We start from the raw sequence: 19709 nt of genomic DNA, 5'->3' as shown, positions 1-19709 counted from the left end.
CATAGCACAGCTCCAAACAACAACAACAAGACCACCCTTGCGGCCGCCATGACACACTGTCACATGACACATGTCATGTGACTAGATGACGTAATCGTTGATGTCATTCAGCAGTCCGTGTGTGTACACACATTCCAGGCATGCCTTACACAATAACAGCGTGTGCTAATGGGCGGATCTGCGTGGCGTCAACGAAAAGTTAACCCTTCATACCCTGCAGCACTAATTGTGTTAACAGTTTTACTATAAAAGAAAGAAAGAGTCCGCACACCAAATTTGATGTTTCCAATACTTTAGTAGTTACTCAGGACAGTTTTACTGCCAGATGTTATTATTTATTTATTGGGTCTTGTGCCAGCAAAAGCAGCTTACCTTTACCTTTTTTTATTTTTATTTTTTTTATCATTACATAGTGCACTTTGGTCATACTAGCAGTAGAGGGCAGCCTCATGCAAGAATTAATGTGAAATGGCTGCGGTCGGCTCCCATCCGTCCAGGCCACTAAATCGCTACAGAGCAATAGACCCAGAGAAAATAACAAGGAAGTGTTTTGTTACTCCATTGATGCTAACGTCCAGTGGGTTTTTGAGAGCACTTTTACGGGAGATGTGTTAACGGTACACACCCGCGCGACCCCTCATCAGTTTACAGACATCAAAACAAGGTACAAAAGAACGAGCCAAAGAACGTACAATTGGCATCGCGCCGCCGTGAAAAATGGGGCGAACGGGAACGTCCAAAGCGGTAAAAGAGTTAACATCCATGCCAACGCAAAAGACACATGAAAGCATCACATGAGCATTGATGGTTACATCACATTTGACCAGATGTATTTATTTTCGTACCTAAAGAGTATAAATGGGCATTTAGTCAAATATTTTTGCAAAACATTGTGAAAATACTATGACATGCTGTAAATATAGAATGTTTATTGCTGTTAAGGAAGCCTGTTTATAAAGCACACTGTGAGATGGAGGTAGGTAAAGCTGTTGCACAGGAATTGGGTATTTGAAACGGACTGATAAGATTTGATTCTTCAAACAATGTGTGGGTGGAGACTGAGAGTTCCATTATGATGCCATACACACACAAGACACTACCTTATTTCCTAAAGGTTCTTTCTATCAACATTAACCTTTCTGCTGTAGACCACTGAGGATGAAAACAGCAACATCCTGTCTTGAGTAAGAGAGGACATTAATCCTCCAGCATACCCAGCCGTCTGGCCTGAGAGAGGCTTTTAATTCCATGGTAAACAGCAATTGACCATTAGTGAACAATATGTTGAACTTCAAAGGTGTCTTTCATGAAAAGTCACAAAAGAAAAACGTAATACTTTATACTTGGTTGTGCGATGGATCTTCAAGCTCACAGTGAGCTTGTAGATAGGCTATTTTTGCAACAAGCCCAAAATAGCTTTATCATAGGTCAAATACCAAAAATCTCGACCTCTGTGTCGAAGCTTATATCTGATATTTTCATTATATTTTATTTTAAGCTGGTATCTATCTACAGAGGTCAACAAGCAACACTACCCTCCCTCTGTGATTCCTCAAATGAATATCTTGTGAATCTCACTTAAATATGATTCATATTTGCATCCACACAATTAAGCACAAACATCCCATCTTCCCATGCAGAACACAGTATGGTACATTTACATTATGAGTTAAGACTTCAAACGGTGGTATTGTTTTTCCCGTAATGTTTCATGCATTGTGTTTGATTTGATGTGGGGACATGAGCTACTTTCAGCGGAACATGTAAAATAATAATATACATTATGGCAAAAATAGAGAAATGTACAAGCGTTGAACTTGTAGATTTTCAGGGAAGAGATTTGGTACCGACTAGGGGGAAAAAAAGTAGACCCAGTATAGACCTGAATGGCCCCCGATCAATGAAGTGTGCACTTTTAAAGATGCATTTGAGGTGATTTTAATTGAATGTATCATGATCATGTTTTATGGTTTCAAGTCATACACAGACAGGATTATACAATTAAATTGGTCTCTACATGATGCCATATAACCTGATTGATTGAATACTTTCCTAGCAGTTCGCATACCTTAGATCCACAACTAACTGCTGGTTCGTGTTGAAAATCCACACACAATGGGGGGTGACCTCTTTTTGTTGTTGTTACCGTGTGTTAAGTGGATGCTCAGACTTATTTCTTATTTCTTTGTCAATCTGTGTAACAATAATTGATAACGATGCTGAGACTGAGTTTGTTTGTGTTTATTTTTCAGGTGTGGGGAAGTCATGTCTATTACTACAGTTCACAGACAAGAGGTTTCAGCCGGTTCACGACCTCACTATTGGTAAGACCCTCTATGAGAGCTCACAACACCACAGCTAATACCAATATATCAGGCAATAAATATGGCAAATGGTGTGTTGTGCTGTCTGAAACCATCAGAGGCACTGAGAACTGTTCAGGCGTTAACACCGTTACTGATGTTAGCAACAGGATTCCTTCTGATAGATGGATATGAAGCATCTTGTTACCTTGATGTGAGTTGTGGCCATATGAATTAACGTACGTGTGTGTGTGTGTGTGTGTGTGTGTGTGTGTGTGTGTGTGTGTGTGTGTGTGTGTGTGTGTGTGTGTGTGTGTGTGTGTGTGTGTGTGTGTGTGTGTGTGTGTGTGTGTGTGTGTGTGTGTGTGTGTGTGTCTCTCTCCAGGTGTGGAGTTCGGAGCGAGGATGATCACTATAGATGGAAAACAGATCAAACTGCAGATCTGGGACACGGTAATATACAAATGTTTGATAATAGCATGACCATGACGTAATAGAATTTTATCTGGCCATGCCCGTCATTTGTCATGGCCTGAGTTTGGATATTGAGGACAAATGCCAGGCAATCACTTGTTTAGAACGTTTTTAGAATCGGCCTCAGGCCTAAATGGGTTAGTCTCCTCCTTTTTTCTAAACCAAATCTCTTTGCCGACAATATTTGATCTACAATGCAATGCTTAGTGAGCTTTAGGGAGGCCGTAACATGTTATGACTAGGGATGGGACGATATGAAAATGTCATGTCACAATTATTCTAACCAAAGAAATTGCGATTTACAATAGTATTGCAATAATCAAAATACCCCCAACATCCATTATCCAGAACATTTTCCAAAAAATAGCCGATCTACATTGCGACACGTTTTGTAGATTGGCTATTTTTTGGCAAAGAGATTTGGTAGAGTGAAAAAAAGATGTCCAGGTACGTTTGACCGTACCGGATATTCAGCTCAGCAAAAAAAATGCATGAGGGAGGATAATTTCACACTAACTTTTAATCTGTCACGATAAACGATAATGACGATTATCGTCCCATCCCTGTATGGGAAACGGAAGGTTCCCAGTTTGGCTCCGTCTGTCAGTGTCGCTGAGCAAGACACTTAACCTAACTGCTCCCTAGGCGCTGTGTTAATGGCACTCATTGCTACTTATAAAAGCAGAGGAACAATTTCACATATGTGCAAAAGGTACTGTGATGAAACATAACCCAAAGGACACTGGAGAGCGTTTTATTGTATTCTTATTGTAGATCTGATATTTTCACAGACTGTTCACATATTATGACATGCCCTTAGGGTTGCTAGGGTTCAATGGTTATGTTAACTCACTTACTGCCAATTTAAAATGCCCCTCGAGTGGCACTAGTGCCAGAAGCCTCCATAGACTCCCATGTAATTTATAGTGCACAGATCATGCACGCCCATGCACAGATCATGCACCATGTTCGTGCAGGCTGTTCACAGCTTTCAAACAAAAAAAAAAGATTGGAAATCCGTTCAGGCATTCATGATTTATCAGCCATAATGTTTTCTTCAGATGTAAACAAAAATGGCTGCCATGTTTGAAAGATCGGGTTGTATGGGGGGTGGAACATGCAAAATCGCGATTGAAATCATGTTTACTAGATTTAATTGGGTCCAAAAAAAAAAAAAAAAAAAAAAAATTCTAAGTAAAAGTCGCCCAAAGTCGCTTGGCAGGGAACTCCATAGTGAGAAAGTTGCTCTAAAAGTCGCCTGGCACTGTATGAGTTAATAAATTGGATTATCTTTACTACTCATGTCACTGAACAGGATAATAACAGCAACGAGATGTCGGTAGATCGTCTGCAGGCCTTCAAAAACGTTGTATATCTCGGGTATGTGTGCTTGTAGCTCTGGTCCATAACGTTAGAAGGCGTTCTCCTTTACGCTATGTCAGGCACCATCCGGTGTGCCGAAGGGAAAGCCTGCGCAGCCTCTCGTCTGGTCCAGAAATAACAAATACAGTTTGGCTACTCACCCAAACAAAGGTTGCTGTGGCGAGTTGAAAGGCTTACTTACCAGACGGAGACTCTTTCTGGTTGAAGACTTTTTTCATGAAACGGCGCTTCCAACGTCACGGAGCCGAATAACACCCAACAAGACTAATGCTCTGTTAATGCGCTCCTCTGACCTGCGCGGTAGTAGTGAGTTGGCACCGTGATGGTGATGGCGACGACAAAAGAACTAGAAGTAGTGTCTCCATCCGGCAGATTATTTTTAATTTTGCCCTAGAAATGTACTTTAGGCGTGTGGTGGGGGGCCCCGAGTACGTCCACGAAGTAGCAGTAGTAAGCTTTTAACTCACCCAAAGCAACCTTTGTTTTGGTGAGTAGCGAAACTGTATTTGTTATTTTTATTTTTATTTGGTATTTGGTATTTTTTGCTTATTGTTAGTGGCTCTGGATAAAAGTGTCTGCTAAATACGTAAATTATTATTGCAGCACACACTCCTTGGCTGGCAAACCACAACCTCTGCTTTATACTCTCTTCTGGTTCCTATGCACCTGGAAAACCTCCAGCAGCATCTCAGCCATCAATTCTACTTAACCATCTACAGCAGCCGTGTTTTTGCTCTGAGTTCAGTTTTGTCAATGTTTCACATGGTGAGTTCCGTGAACAACGCTCTAAATCAGCGGTTCTCAAACCATGGGTCGCGAACCAAAGTGGGGTCACAGGAAGGTGCTGTTGGGGTCGCATATTGGCAAGCAAAAAAAAGAAGAGAAACCACCAACCGTTAAAGCGACCAAAATGAAAAGTTTGCTAATAATATGGGGTTGTGAGATTAAAAGTTTGAGAACCTCTCAAACCTCTGAGGTTGCTTGCAGTTTCAATTCTGCCCGTCTTGGTTTGGCCAATCAGTACGAGCTTATTACACTCTTTTTTTTTTATCACGCCTCTTACCCAGGGTAAATAAAGACTGGATTTGTGATAAATTATTATGATGTTGTCTCCGCCAGGTGAGTTTAGTTTATTTTTTCAATATAATCTTTCACCAGTGTTTCGGCAAACATTTTTGCCATTATTTTGTGGCCCATTGTGGCGACAATTAAACTTTAGTAGCCGTTTGGTTAGTTTACTTTGCCACTTTGTAACATCAAATAATGGTAAGATATCTTCAGTAGTTTCTCAAAAGATCATCCAAAATATTCTCCCCCTTGACTTAACGTTGCACAGTGAAACGGGTCTCAATGTCACACTTTTAACAAGTGAATGTGAACAAAATGAATTCTGCCAATACATCTTTTGGAAATAAAAACGTTGATTTGACTATTTTAAACAGGAAGAAGATCTGGTTGGTAATATGCTTCTGTGACCGATTCACTGTCTTTGTCATTGAGAACAGACACAAACAAAGTCTGGTTTCATAATTTCATACATTGGCAGAATCCATTTTGTTTGCTTTCATTTGTGTGCTAAGAATTTCACTTTGGGAACAGTTTCACCATCAAATGTCGGTCAGTGGAGAGAATATTGGATAATCAGTCTTTAATCTATCGAGCAACTATTGAAGGTATCTTGCCAATATTTGGTGTTAAATCATGGGAAACACCGCACAAACCTCTACCAAAGTTTAATTGTGCATTTATAAAGCCACAATCTGTAAATTCTGAGGTCATTTGAAGTATTACATTAACACATTAGCATAGAATTTCAAAGAACCTATAGTGTTTTCGTACCACCTACCCGCCCACCCACCAACCCCCAATCGAGACGATAACATTCCTACACCTCCACCCTCTACAAAGCACATTCTAAAGGCGAACACTGTGTGTTATGTCATTTTATTGACACTCAATGTCTATAATGAGATGCAGTTGGGTGCAGTTAACATACTGGTCAGCAGGTGGAGTCAGAGCTCCATGAGCAACAGTGGAGCAAGTCTGAAACTCCACAGGATGGACTGAGCTCTGACACTCTGGTTGTCTGCCTTTTACAGCAAGGACACAATGTCTTTTTTTTACATGGCTCGTTAGGACACACTCCCTGAGGTCAAATACCCAAAAGTCAATAGAAGCTTAAGTGTCTCAGTTGTGGCTCACAAATAGTCTGTTGAAAACACCTCAAATAAAACGCACAACGGTGTACTGTTACCTGGCAGCATTCTAGTGGTCTCCGAGGTTAGACGACTCCAAAAGAACCAGGGGAGACTGTGTGTGTGTGTGTGTGTGTGTGTGTGTGTGTGTGTGTGTGTGTGTGTGTGTGTGTGTGTGTGTGTGTGTGTGTGTGTGTGTGTGTGTGTGTGTGTGTGTGTGTGTGTGTGTGTGTGTGTGTGTGTGTGTGTGACTGACTCTGTGTGTGTTTGGACCAGATGGCAGACAGACACAGCGTTCTCTTTTTCGGACTCATTTATCATTTATTCACTAATAGCATTACTGACTGCCTGGCTGGTTGACTGACTGTTTTCCTGACTGACTCATGGCCTGGTGGCCTGCCTGTTGGGATGCATCCTTTGAGAAGGAGATGCTGAGCTGCAGCTGTCTCATGTCAGCCCTGTTAAAGGAGTAGTTCTCCCCCAAAATGCAATTCTCTTTTCCTAATTATTACTCCCACCATAGCGACTTGAGTTCAATAATATATTTTTTTTGTATTTGTTGCATTCCTAAGACAAAATGTTGATTATAGTTAATATACCCCCATTGATTTCCCGATGGGGACCCAAATGCATTTCTCAGTGGCATGAGTAAAAAAGTCATTTTGGGGGTGAACTACTCTTTTAAGACTAAATAGCGCTGCTGTGTATTTGCTACTGGGTTAAAAGCACTCAGTTACACTGCAGCACGAGAGCATAGAATTATTATCTACGGTAACTCTATATGTGCTAAACTATTATCGATCTATAAATGCCTGGAAATCCCCTGCCTGCGTGTACGCGTATCTCGAGAACCGCTCAAGGCTGTCTGACCGATCGACTTCTAACTCGGCGTCTGTATTGCAGAGGACCTGAGGGAGTGCAGTGCAGTTGGTTGGATGAGCAGGCCTAAAAAAAATCTCTAAACTAGTACTACCTAAAGTGCTCCGTGGAGCACAGGTGTCCGCCAGGTCAGGTAGTTAGGTTATTTTGGGCCAGCAATGTTTGATATTTGCCCATCAAGATGGAATATGAAAAGTCTTGACAGATCTGTATTGATCCCGTGACTATAGAGATAATGCATACCGATTTGTTTGTACAAAATCTGTAGGAGTAATATTAAAATATTTTGAATCTGCCTCCTGGTGGCGCTATAAAATGCTGACGTAAAAAATGCAGGGCAGAGGTTTTTCCTTGGCCTCTAGGGACTAGGGAGTGTGCGTGAGTGCTTCACACCAATCGGTCCATTTATAGGTAATATAGGATTTGAATAATAGTAGTGTGGCATTTATTTCTCCCTCGGCCTAGTGACAATGTGCGTGCAAATGCGACAATTGCACGCTACGTCCATGATTTGAGAATACGTTGTTCAATACGAAGCCAATCTTTGCCAATCAGGATGGAATATGAAAAATCTGAAAGACGTTGTTCTCTTAACTCTTTCTACGCTTTGAACGTTCCCGTTCGCCCCATTTTTTACAGAACCTCAACGCCAATTGTACGTTCTTTGGCTCGTTCTTTTGTACCTTGGTTTGATGTCTGTAAGCTGATGAGGGGTCCCGCCGCCGTCTACTGTAATCACATGGCGAGCAGTGATGTTCTTAAAAATCCAATATGCGTTTACATCAACGGAGACCATTTCGCTTCCGTGTTGATATCTCTGGCCCAGGGGCTTTGTTGCCAATGTGTGTTCCTAGACCATGGGAGGAGGAAGCGGCCACATTAATGGCATTACGCCCCCCTCTGCTGGCTGGTCAGCGAAAGCGCATGCAAGAAAGGCCAAATAGGCCAAGAGTCAAAAAAAAAAGAAAAAAAAAGGCCAACATTCTACTATAACATTGCAAAGGTAAGCCGCTTTTTGATGGCACCAGACCCAATAAATAAATAAATAATCTGGCGGTAGGAGAGTTAATGACTATTGAGATACTGTGTATCGATTTGCGTGATGTTTGGACAAATCTGTAGGAGTAATATAAATGCGTTTTGCAAAAATCTGCTTCCTGGTGGCACTATAACGTCCTGATCTGAACAATTCGGATCAGAGGTTCTGCTCTGGCATCCAGCAAGTGTGAGTGCACAGTTTTGCTGTGATCTGCCCAATGTTGCTGGATATTAGCAGGTCACAGACGGAAGGAACAAATGCAAGGACAGGCTGCCGCGTCTGTCAGAGACGATTACACAAATCTCCATATATGGCGATCCCTGATCAATATAGTGTCATTACTACACAAATCTTGTGCCTGTCTGTGTCTTCCACCGCATATCGAGGAGTCTTGGAGCGATCCTCAACTTCAACACTTGCCGTGTGTATCGCTGACCTAAGGGAGTGCATTGCAGAATGGGAAGTCTGTCGGATCGGCAGTTTTCTGCCCATAATTGGAGATCCACGATGTCGTCAATATGTCATAGTACTGCATCCAAGTACTATGATAATCGGTACTGTAGTACTTGTACAATACGTACAATGGGTACATTGTGTACCCTCACAACGGAACAATGGATATTGCATAACCGGAGAGGATATACGTTCCCAATGGGTATTGTTCCATTAACGGTCATCCCCCTAATAGAAATAAAGTAGAGTAGGGGGTGTGTGGGGGGTTTGAGAGAGGAGGCCAGTCTTGCACCCCCTGTTGGAGAGTAGTGAAAGGCAGAGAGTGGTTTTGGAGACTGCACCGTAACTAGAGTGACACAGGTTTGATCCCAGGAACACTTGTCAGAGAGAGAGGGAGTGAGAAAGACAGAGGCTTTGGAAAGTGGAGAGACAACAGGATTGTGTTAGAGAAGTGCATTGTGTCCACGTAACAGGCCCTGCTCTGTGCCCTTACTCACCACTCCCAGCTGGCTGGAACATCTGGAGCTGGATTCCACTAGGGGATCCGGACTAAAAACCAGGGACTGGTTGTTGTGTGTATAAAAAAACTCCAGACCCGGTATAGGAGTCCATCAGCAGGTCCTCGGACATTTTTCATCTTATTCACATGTTAATGAATATCTATCTCTTCATCTCCAGGCCGGTCAGGAGTCATTCCGTTCCATCACCAGGTCTTACTACAGAGGAGCAGCCGGAGCACTGCTAGTCTACGACATCACAAGGTAACGCCAAATCAAATGGAGCCATGCAACCTCCGTAGTCGGCATGCACTCATATGAACCAGGATGTTTCTGGTTCTCCCCTAAAGAAATAATAATAATAAAAAATCCAGATGGACAAACAAGGAGAGAGGGACACTGTGTCATCTCCAGCAGCTGAAACTGGGATGCTGATAATTCCCATTGAATACGCGCCAGTCCCCTGTGGTTCAGCCTCCCATGACATTATTGGCCTTTTCCTCCGGCTGGAAAGTTTACTTATCCATTTGTGAACTGTGTGACAGGAGGGGCAGAGAGAGATTAGTTTGACGTGTTTTGCACTGAGACTGTTCAAGTCAACCACGTAGAGCAGTGCAGGGAGGGAATGGCTTCCAGTGGACCACACACAAAAACAAAACTGTGGAAGCCATGGTGTAGAGAGAGAAAAGGCTCCATACACAATTTAAAACGAGTTAAGTCAAATATGAATGCAGAGATAGTCAGACTTGCAACTGAAGTGCACTTTAGTTGCATTCCAGGAAAATCTACACTTATAGCTAATTAATATGTAAGCGGTGTATTTGACTGAATAATAAATTAGCTGACTGCTGTGTCTCTGTATGTGTTTGACAGAAGGGACACCTTCAACCACTTGACAACTTGGTTAGAGGATGCACGCCAACATTCCAACTCCAACATGGTCATCATGCTCATCGGAAACAAGAGGTAAGTGGTATTCGACCGTGAATGTGGTGCTCAATAAGGACTTGCATCACATTGTACCTGTATGTATGGGAACCGAACATTTCAGAAATATTTACTAATATGTACGGACTGACCCTCTAAGAAATAGCATTGTAAAATAAGTCCACAATCTTCCAAGGGTTTTAAATATTCTACCTGCTTGTGCCCAGTTGCTACAAAAAAAAAAAAAAAAGATCATCTCTCACATCCTTCTACAAAATGTCAGCTCAGATATGTATACAAGAAGTCACTGACTGCAGTGTCATCCCATGCAGTCTTGATAACATTACTATAACCTTGAATAGACACACTAGTGTAGCCTGTGGTCTGTTCCAATGCACCTGTGTTGATGTGTATCTGTGTGTGCGTTTAGTGACCTAGAGTCGAGGAGAGAGGTGAAGAAGGAGGAGGGAGAGGCATTTGCCAGAGAACACGGCCTCATATTCATGGAAACCTCAGCTAAGACTGCCTCTAATGTAGAGGAGGTAAGAGAACCAACCCTAAACCTCAACTAGAAACACTGTTCCTACGAAACAGTGTGGGCTTGCATGTAACACCATGTATGGGCACAAAGATCTACCCTTTGGCTGCTCCTCATTGGTTAAGGGCCCTGCCTTTGTAGTACTGTCGGTCTTTTTTTATATATATAATGAACTTGACCTATCCACCTCTTTCCGCGGGAATTTACTGGAGAATTATTTGCACCACACTTCCGTTTAACAGCAGACATACAAGCTCACGTCGCGTCGCAGATGCAACCGTTGTGAGCTTGTAGATCAGACTCGGCTGCGACGCCTTAAGCTCCGTCCAACTTGTGCGCAATGCATTATGGGATGTTGGAAAGTTGTGGATAGAGATTGGGTATAACATACTGGTCTCGCCTTTCAGCGAGCCCACAACTAAGACCGCTTTTAATGTAGAGAAAGTAAGAGAACACTGTTAGCACACTTGTGCACATGCACACACCACAGTTCATCTGTAATAGCCAAGTAGTTGCACCTTAGATAATTGTTATTCTCAATATTGTATAAACGGTGACATACATTTTTCCAAGTCTTTGTAATTTTTCTCTTTGCATCGTTACGACATTCTTGTACACGTAAATGTAAACACTAGTAAGTAGGCTGATTATGACGCACATGTCATTTAATCTTGCAGAATGATTAGCTCAGGCTTATTATTGTGTTGTCTATAAGCGAACATTATGGTGGTGCAGACGCAAGCTGGGGATGTTGGCAGCAGTTGAAAAAAGAGGAAAAATCTGAGGTTTGTTGTCGTAGCGTTTGGCAGGGAATGTCTCCCTCATTTTCTATGAGGTTGACAAAGAAAGTCTTGAGAGGGGAATTGTGGTCCAGTGGCTACAGCATTGTTACCTTCACCACTTCATTCATTTGGTTGCTCTCTTGCTGTAGGTCAGTTATACTTAGACTCTGTGTAACGGTAATACAGTAAAGTAAAGGAAAAAAAGATCAATCAATAATTTATGCATTCAAGGACTGACTATTGATAATCAATATTCAGATGTTTTGTGCAAGTAATTGCCCATTTTACTTGCACTTTTAAAAATGACAAAACCCGCAAGCGGCTCATCTGTTGGCACACAACTTATGAAGACCCGACCTGCCATAACAAAACCACATATCCGTTCCCACCCAACGGCCAAAGCTGCTCTACCAAATGAAGTGCCTTCATGGCATGTACCATAAATAGCCTCGTTAATACATACACATAAACACACACAGCAGAGATCAGCCCAATTGTTGTGTAGTAACACACACACACACACACACACACACACACACACACACACACACACACACACACACACACACACACACACACACACAGTGTTGGTATATTTAATGAATGCATGGTGATGTCTTCAGGGACCTCTCTCTCACTTATCCAATCACATAAATAATCCCATCCTACACACCACAGCACGCCAGGCCTTGGGCACCAGTGTGTGTGCGCGCGTGTGTGTGTGTGTGTTTACATTGATTTTTACCCCCCCTTAAGTTTCTCTCATGCCCTACACATTATCAGTCGCAAGCATGCGCGCGCACACACACACACACACACACACACACACACAGCTGTTTTCCTGAGGTGTTGAATACAGGAAGAGGCATGCACACATGCGTGCGTGTGTGTGGTATGATTAATTTGTCTCATTAGTGTCCTCTCAATCCTCCTGATACCCTACGTCTCCTCTCTCTCTCTCTCTCTCTCTCTCTCTCTCTCTCTCTCTCTCCACCCTTCCCTTCCCGCTCTCCACTTCCCTCCATCTCTATCGCTCAGTCCCTTGCCGTCTATCATTGACTCATTTGTATTACTTTCTACCTTCCCTCCTTCTCTCCTTCTCTCTGTCCTCTTTTTCCCCCTCACCCTCTCTCTCTCTCTCCCCCTCCCTCCATCGCTGTTGCTCACTCTCTAGTAACTGATATGTACCTCCCCTCCTCCCCCTCCTAGCTGTGCATCAAGCAGTTATATCTCATAAATATTCATGACCCCCTTCCTCCCCTCGGTGACAGCCAGCAGCCAATCGGAGTGCTCGGCTGGTCGTCAGGGTCCGTGGGTGGACACCAGTCTGCTGGGAAGACCCTCAGAGATGCACATTCCCATAACATCCTCTCTTTGCTCCTCTTCCCCTCCTTCCCTTTTTTCCACTTCTTTCTGTTTTCTTTGGTTCTATTCTATTACACCCTCCATCCACCCATCCATCTTTACGTTCATTAAGGCTTCCAATGCAATAGCCTCGCGGACACAGAATGACATTAGCTCGCCTCATCAACAGTGTGGCGTTTGTAAACGTAAAGAACAATTTTCACAGCGTGGTTTTAAGAAAGCAGAGACCCAGTCCTGGTTCGCAGGGTGTTTTTTTTTATTTTTAATTTTTAGGGTGTATTTATTCCAGGTGTTACAATGTGTGGATTTCACCAGATGGGGGCACTGTTTCTTTTATTATTATTCCTCACAGATGGTTGGCTGTGAAACGGCTGTCACCACCAGTAGTGTGGAGTATCACACTGGTCCCAGGGCCCTCCGCACCAGTTTAATCCCAGCACAGGGCCCTAGGGCCTAGTAACTCTGTAGAAATAAACATCAACGTACGTGTGTGTGTGTGTGTGTGTGTGTGTGTGTGTGTGTGTGTGTGTGTGTGTGTGTGTGTGTGTGTGTGTGTGTGTGTGTGTGTGTGTGTGTGTGTGTGTGTGTGTGTGTGTGTGTGTGTGTGTGATCCAATGGTAGTTGTCCGGCAGCGCAGGGAGCTTAGAAGTTTATTCTGAAGTCTTTAAATTTAATGCTCTATAGTTGTGACAACTTGTGAGAGAGAAATGTTGTTTTTATTTATTTGTAGCCATCATAACCTTTTCCCACTAACATGTGCACTAAGTGATTGACTCTTATTCCCATTGACAGTAAAGGACGATGCCTTCATTTTTTTGTTTTTCTTTCTGGTGTGTCATGCCACAAACGCACCAGATCATTATGGGGCACACAACAGGAAATAAATCCACCATTACAAATACAAAGATCTGTCATCTTATCAATTATAGTGCGTTCCAGACTGTAAAAAATAAGTGTGCTTGTGAAATGCCTGCAATTAGTGCTTGCTTGCCTGCTCTCTCTTTGTGTGTGTGTGTGTGTGTGTGTGTGTGTGTGTGTGTGTGTGTGTGTGTGTGTGTGTGTGTGTGTGTGTGTGTGTGTGTGTGTGTGTGTGTGTGTGTGTGTGTGTGTGTGTGTGTGTGTGTGTGTCTTTCTGCACAGTTACAACTATCCAAACCGATCAGAATGATTCTTTGGGGATTTCTTGCTATTATGAAAAAATATCACTCAGGGGGTGGTATAATTAGAGGATTCTAATTACCAAATGGTTCAAATTGCTTCTGAAGTTCTGACTAATTCTCATTTACTTTGGAATGAAAATATTACAGCTGGTTGTAATGTAGTATATAATGTTTCAGTTTCGCAGATCTCTGAGTGGGATACTCACACGGTAGAGCCCATGGCTTGGTCTCTTTATTTCCTCTTGCATCAGGTGAAACTGTCTTATAGTGTCCTGGAAAAAGCGGCAGAGATTTGCATATCTATCTACCTTGGGTGTACTGGTTCCGTCATTTACAATCAGAGCTGGAGCCAATAAATCCCCGGGAATGAATGCCGATTGTAACCTTTCCCGCTAAAGACAGAAGTCAGATATTTGTGGTTGTTTGTGGATTGTCGTTTGTTTTTTACAGTGGGAAAGGGCCTTCAGAGAAACTATGATAGACATTGATCCCATATTAGATTCTGCTTTGTCATGTGAATACGTTGTACTTATTGTAGTTAGTAGTGGTGATCTGTGGTACCATTTTAAACCCAAACCAGTAGCTCTGTCTGGGAGGCCTGTGGGAAGCCAGTCGCTGGCTACTCTGCTCTGCTCATAACACTCACACAAATGGGTTTGGACGCTAATGCCCTGAACGAGGTCCAATACAAACAAGACTACTTCAACATTCCTCATCCGTGGCCCTAATGCCTGCTGCCTTCCTGTGAATGTTTTCTTATTCTTTTTATATATCTAACTTTTGATTATTGCGAGTTAAACATAAACAGATGTAAGAACTGGAAATACTAACGGAGGCTTTATTGCTCCCTCACCTCACTCTGTCTGTCTGTCTTTCTCAGGCATTCATCAACACAGCCAAGGAGATCTACGAGAAGATCCAGGAGGGTGTGTTTGATATCAACAATGAGGTGAGACGGGCTCTTCTCTCCTTCCTCTGCTCCTCCTCCAATCTTTTCTTGCCGTTCTCTTGGCCTTTCCCCCCTCTCATCTCTCTCTCGTTGGTCCCTCTCTCGTCTCTGGTATCTCTGGGAGTATGTCTGTGGTTTGCCACGCTCCCTCTCGCCTCAAAAAGGAAAAGGGGGGGTTGGGCTAGGCCCTCCATTGAGTCCAGCCAAGCCAAACTTCCAGCATTCCTCTCCCTCCTCCTACCCACACCCAGCGGCTTTTGTCTCTGTATCTCTCTCTCTCTCTCTCTCTCTCTCTCTCTCTCTCTCTCTCTCTCTCTCTCTCTCTCTCTCAATTCAACTCTCCCTCTCTCCCTCCCTTGCTCTACTTTCCACTCGCTCCCTTCCGTCTTTTTGTCCCCCTGCTCTCTCTCTCCTGCTTTACTGCTGCTGCCCTCCCACCTCTCTCTCTCCTCCCTCTCTCTGCCTGGCACCCTGCCAGGTCATAAATTCCTCACATCCCACAAGGTCTCAGTCAAGCAGCAGTAAGACAGACAGTCAGTCAGCCAACCCAGCCAGTTGCTTATGCAGTCTGTAAAGCCACACCGTCCTTCGGCCCAGTCTAGTAGTCGTGTGTGCCACTCAGCCAGACAGCCAACCAGCCTGTCACTGATTCCACCTCTTTTTGGGCCAGTCGGCCAGGCTGTTATCCAGCTAGCCAGAGCCAGAGGCAGGCGAGCCCCTCTGCCGCCATTGGTCTGTTTGTTATTAGTAGTAGTAGGAGGAGGAAGGGAGGAGGGAAGAAAAAAGAAAATGAGTGGGAGGCCAAGCACCCGGTCCAAACCACATCAGCTGACAGAGTGAGAGAGAGAGAGAGAGAGAGAGAGAGGGAACCCCAAGCAGAACCCCCTCCTCCCCCTCAGTTGGCAGGCACAGTGAGAACACACACAAACGTAGCGCGCACACACACACATACGCACACACCCTCGTGGCCTTAGCTCTATAAATGTGATTTAAAGGCACGCAGCGTTTCCCAGGGGCACTGCTGCTACTGGAGGAGGCGGGGGTGGGGGGGTTGTATATGAATATAGAGCCAGAGAGAGGGGGAGAGAGAGAGAGAGGGCTACAGCAAGAAAGAGCAAGCCTCCCAGAGAGAAGAGACCACTGTACTGAGAGAGAGAGCTCTCAGATGCTGTACTGTACTCCTGTCTGAAGGGCAGAGTAGGGAGGGATGAAAGTAACGGCTCTATATATCCCTCACAAACACACACACACATGCTCTCTCTGCCTCTCACTCATATTTCTTCCATCGCCTGTCTGTGTGTAAATTGACTATACGACATGAATAAATCTTTAGGAGAATAAGTGTGCTTTTAACGTTTGTTCACAAAGCAGAGCATTGAGTCGGCCTCAGAATGCTGTGTATTGTGAGGCTAAAAGAACGCTTTAAGAATGTTGTTGCAGGTTTTAATGTCACCCACTCAATCTGTCGCCCACTTCTGCTGTTATGGCAGTTTTAATGAAGGACAATCCCAGGCCTACTAATTAAGCCAAACATCTCTTGTCTCTCTCCGTGCAGGCTAATGGTATTAAGATCGGACCCCAGCATCCTACCACCAACTCCTCGCTGACTGGTAACCAGGGGGGACAACAGGCTGGGGGCGGATGCTGCTGAACACCATCGGAACACATCTCTTCAGACCCTCCCCTCTCTTCCTCCTTCCACTCCCTCTGTCCCCTCTCCTTCCCTTGTCCAAACCTCCTTGCGTTTCTCCATAACTGGCCACGCTCACTCACTAACAAGTTTGTTTAAGCCTCTCCATTCTCATCTCTGTCACTCTGTCCCTTCATCCACCCGGGTCCTAACTCTCCATCCATCCCCGTTCTTTCTTTTATTTTTAGTTTCCTGCTGTCGCTCCATCTCCATCTTTGTGTGTGTCTTCAGGACGTCTCTACTCCACTAGGCCTAAGGGCCTAGCCAGTAGCCACGCCTCGTCCGCTCCTCCCTTCCACTGGGAAACCCCCCGCAGGAACAAAGTCGACTTAAAAGATATTAAGAGGCGAACACACTCACTATTCTGGAGGTGTCCAGGTTTTGATATTTTATAAAAAATAAACGAATTTGAAGTCTTTTATTTTTATAAAACCGAGAATTGCACACCTGCTGGAGTTTGGAGAGCCGTTGTTCTAAAAGCCTGAAGCTGGAGTGTCGTGTAGCGTGTCGCTCGACAAAAATAAAGTATTTTCAACTGAAAAAAAGTGTCACTTTTTTCAGTTTTTTTATCAAGCGACACATCATACAACACTTCGCTACTAAAGAATAAATCAGGCTTAAGCTTTTCTATGTTGCTGAAAATGCAACTAATCAAGTCGTGGCCACCTATGGCGGGGTTATGTTCAGCCATGTTACTGTATCTCTGATACTGTTGCTCTTGCTGCCAATGGATCCGCTTTTGGTTAAAGCAAGAAGAAGAAAAAAAGCTAGCTACACGTTGTGTAACCACAGCTAGGACAGGGCAAAGCACAGTTGTTCACATAGGAACATAATTTGTCAGTCCCTCAACATGATCACATTGTGTAGAGGTATTTCAACACTTCAGATATCTACAAGTATGTTGTTTTTTAATAGATCATGAGCTGACTATCCTTAGAAGTGGAGAGAGACATAAAAAGAGGGTGACTGTATTTCCTGTGCTTCAGTGAGCAGGCACTCAAAAAAATGGACTTGTTGAAATGGCACAACTGTCTGCTTGCACATACAGGCACAGCGCGTTAATAGCAACATATTGAACATGTTGTGTCAGTCTGTGGTGTATTTGGGACAATATAATTGTGTGATTTCAGTGCATCTGTTTTTGTTTAGAGTGCAGGTGGCATTAGCAACCTCCCTATCACACTGCAACCAACAAATGTCTGTCCAGAAAACCAACTGTGGTGGATACTTTTCACAGTTTTTTGTTTTGTTTTTAATAAGTAATAACAATGGTTGTTATTCTTCTCTCTGTGTCTTTATTTTTGTATTTTCTTTTGACATGAGCTGAATTGTATTTAATGAACACTAGAAGGTGGCTGTGGTTTAAACAAACAAAATAAAAAAATGTTTTAAACTGTCATGGGAGGGAATAAAAGACCAAACTGTTGTATGAAAAGTGAAGTTGGAATTGAAATGAAAAATAATTTCTTAACTGAAGGATTAGAGCGAGAATCATGTAGGAGGGTTGAGCAATGGCCACAATTAAATGAAATTAAATAGGACAAAAAAAGTTTGTTTTAAAGAAAGGCTGTACTGTTTTAACTGTATTTAACTTTGCGTTCTGTGTATATATGGCTCCCTTGTTTCTCTTGCTTTCGCTGTGAAGGGGATAACGTGGCATTTTCTCTTGTCTGTGTTGTCACCGCCGGCGCAACACGGCAAGTAAGAAGTTTGGTATTTGTGCCTCATAAGAAGAAAAAACATTTAGTTAACATTGTTGACATTCCTCATTGAAATCCATCCTCAAAGATCACCAAACTATCTTGTTAGCTCAAGGCTAGTAGGGTTTACATGATGAATTATTAGCGGTGCTACCAACCCGTTGCTGTGGTTGTGAAAGGATAAATGATGTATAACCTTTTACCACCCCCCTTAATGACAAGCTTGGTAAACAGACTCAAATATAAAATGTTGCGGTATCCCTTTTGCAAAGCCAGAATTCTACCATGAATCAACTGGCGGATGTATACTATAATCAGAGCTTGATTGATAACTGCTGCAGTATTTTGCTTCAAGGCCCTGCTGTGATAGGCAAGATTTTATCATCCTGTTTTACTTAATTCATTACTTGATACGTGTCCTCCCATCTACCCTCAAATTCCTTCCCTTCCTTTTCTCTCTTGCTCTCTCTGTCCTCAACTTCTCAGATTGTATAGTAACGTTGGCTCTATATTTTTTCATCTCTATTTTTAATGCCAAATTGTTTTGTTTACCTGTGCCCAATAAATCTGACCTGACATCAGCTGTCTGCCTTAACCTCAGAGAGATTTGGACAGCTGCTAAAATGGCAACAAGTTTTAAGTTAGTTTATGATGCATTGTTCTTAACACATGCTTATCTACATGGCTGTAGTATATGCATTTATACACAATGACAAACCTGTATAAACACGTACAATGTCAAAACGTTCAGAAATGTGTACCAATACTGAAGTTCTGTTGTCTTGTATCGTTGCACATAGTTTCTCTCACCCACATCCAGCCTGCATATATGCATGCATACATGGATGATGCATACATAAAACTATAGTCTTCTCTATCTGTTGGTGTTTTTAGGCAACGTCGTATTACTGTAGGGAGTATGGATATCACAGCAGTGAATTGGGTTAGAGGCCTGTAGCTTTCCTCTGCAAAGTGTTTTTTTTTTCTTTTCTCTCTTTTTGTTCATAGTTAATAATATTATTCTGATCATTATTATTGGTAAACGACATGTATTAAGTGTGAATCCTGGGGGGCTCAGGGGGGGGAAGCCAAACCTGAAAGCATCCATCCTATCTATCTATGGACCGACCGATATATCTTATCTATGTGACCCCCCCTGCCCCGCCTCCCCTCCCCTTTTCTCGATTCCTCTCCACTTTCTCCCTCCTCTCTCCTTCCTTGACGTTATTTGCTGTGTTGGTTCTTTGGAAAATTTTAAAAAAGGAGAAAAAAAAAAGAAAAATGAAAATGCTATCACAATAAACTATAATAAAACATTCTAAACTCTACAAATGTCATGTTGATGATCATCTGGCTATGAAAAGAAAATGTTTTG

General features: G+C 43.0%; 1 protein-coding gene across 1 annotated transcript in view; it reads left to right on the top strand.

Annotated features, from left to right (window-relative positions):
- Window positions 1-19709, top strand: part of rab2a (RAB2A, member RAS oncogene family) — a 34513-nt gene extending 14804 nt beyond the window's left edge. Inside the window, exons 2-8 of the mRNA XM_080725317.1 lie at window positions 2253-2324; window positions 2689-2756; window positions 9405-9487; window positions 10097-10189; window positions 10581-10692; window positions 14876-14944; window positions 16500-19709. Coding sequence (XP_080581443.1) covers window positions 2253-2324; window positions 2689-2756; window positions 9405-9487; window positions 10097-10189; window positions 10581-10692; window positions 14876-14944; window positions 16500-16595 — 593 coding nt within the window. The 3' untranslated portion in view covers window positions 16596-19709. The remainder of the gene's footprint in view (window positions 1-2252; window positions 2325-2688; window positions 2757-9404; window positions 9488-10096; window positions 10190-10580; window positions 10693-14875; window positions 14945-16499) is intronic.

Source organism: Nannobrachium achirus (assembly GCF_963921795.1).
Source record: "Nannobrachium achirus genome assembly, chromosome: 5".
Taxonomy (NCBI): Eukaryota; Metazoa; Chordata; class Actinopteri; order Myctophiformes; family Myctophidae; genus Nannobrachium; species Nannobrachium achirus.
The sequence above is the reverse complement of the archived record's forward strand: the minus strand, read 5'-3'. Positions and strand labels throughout refer to the sequence as shown.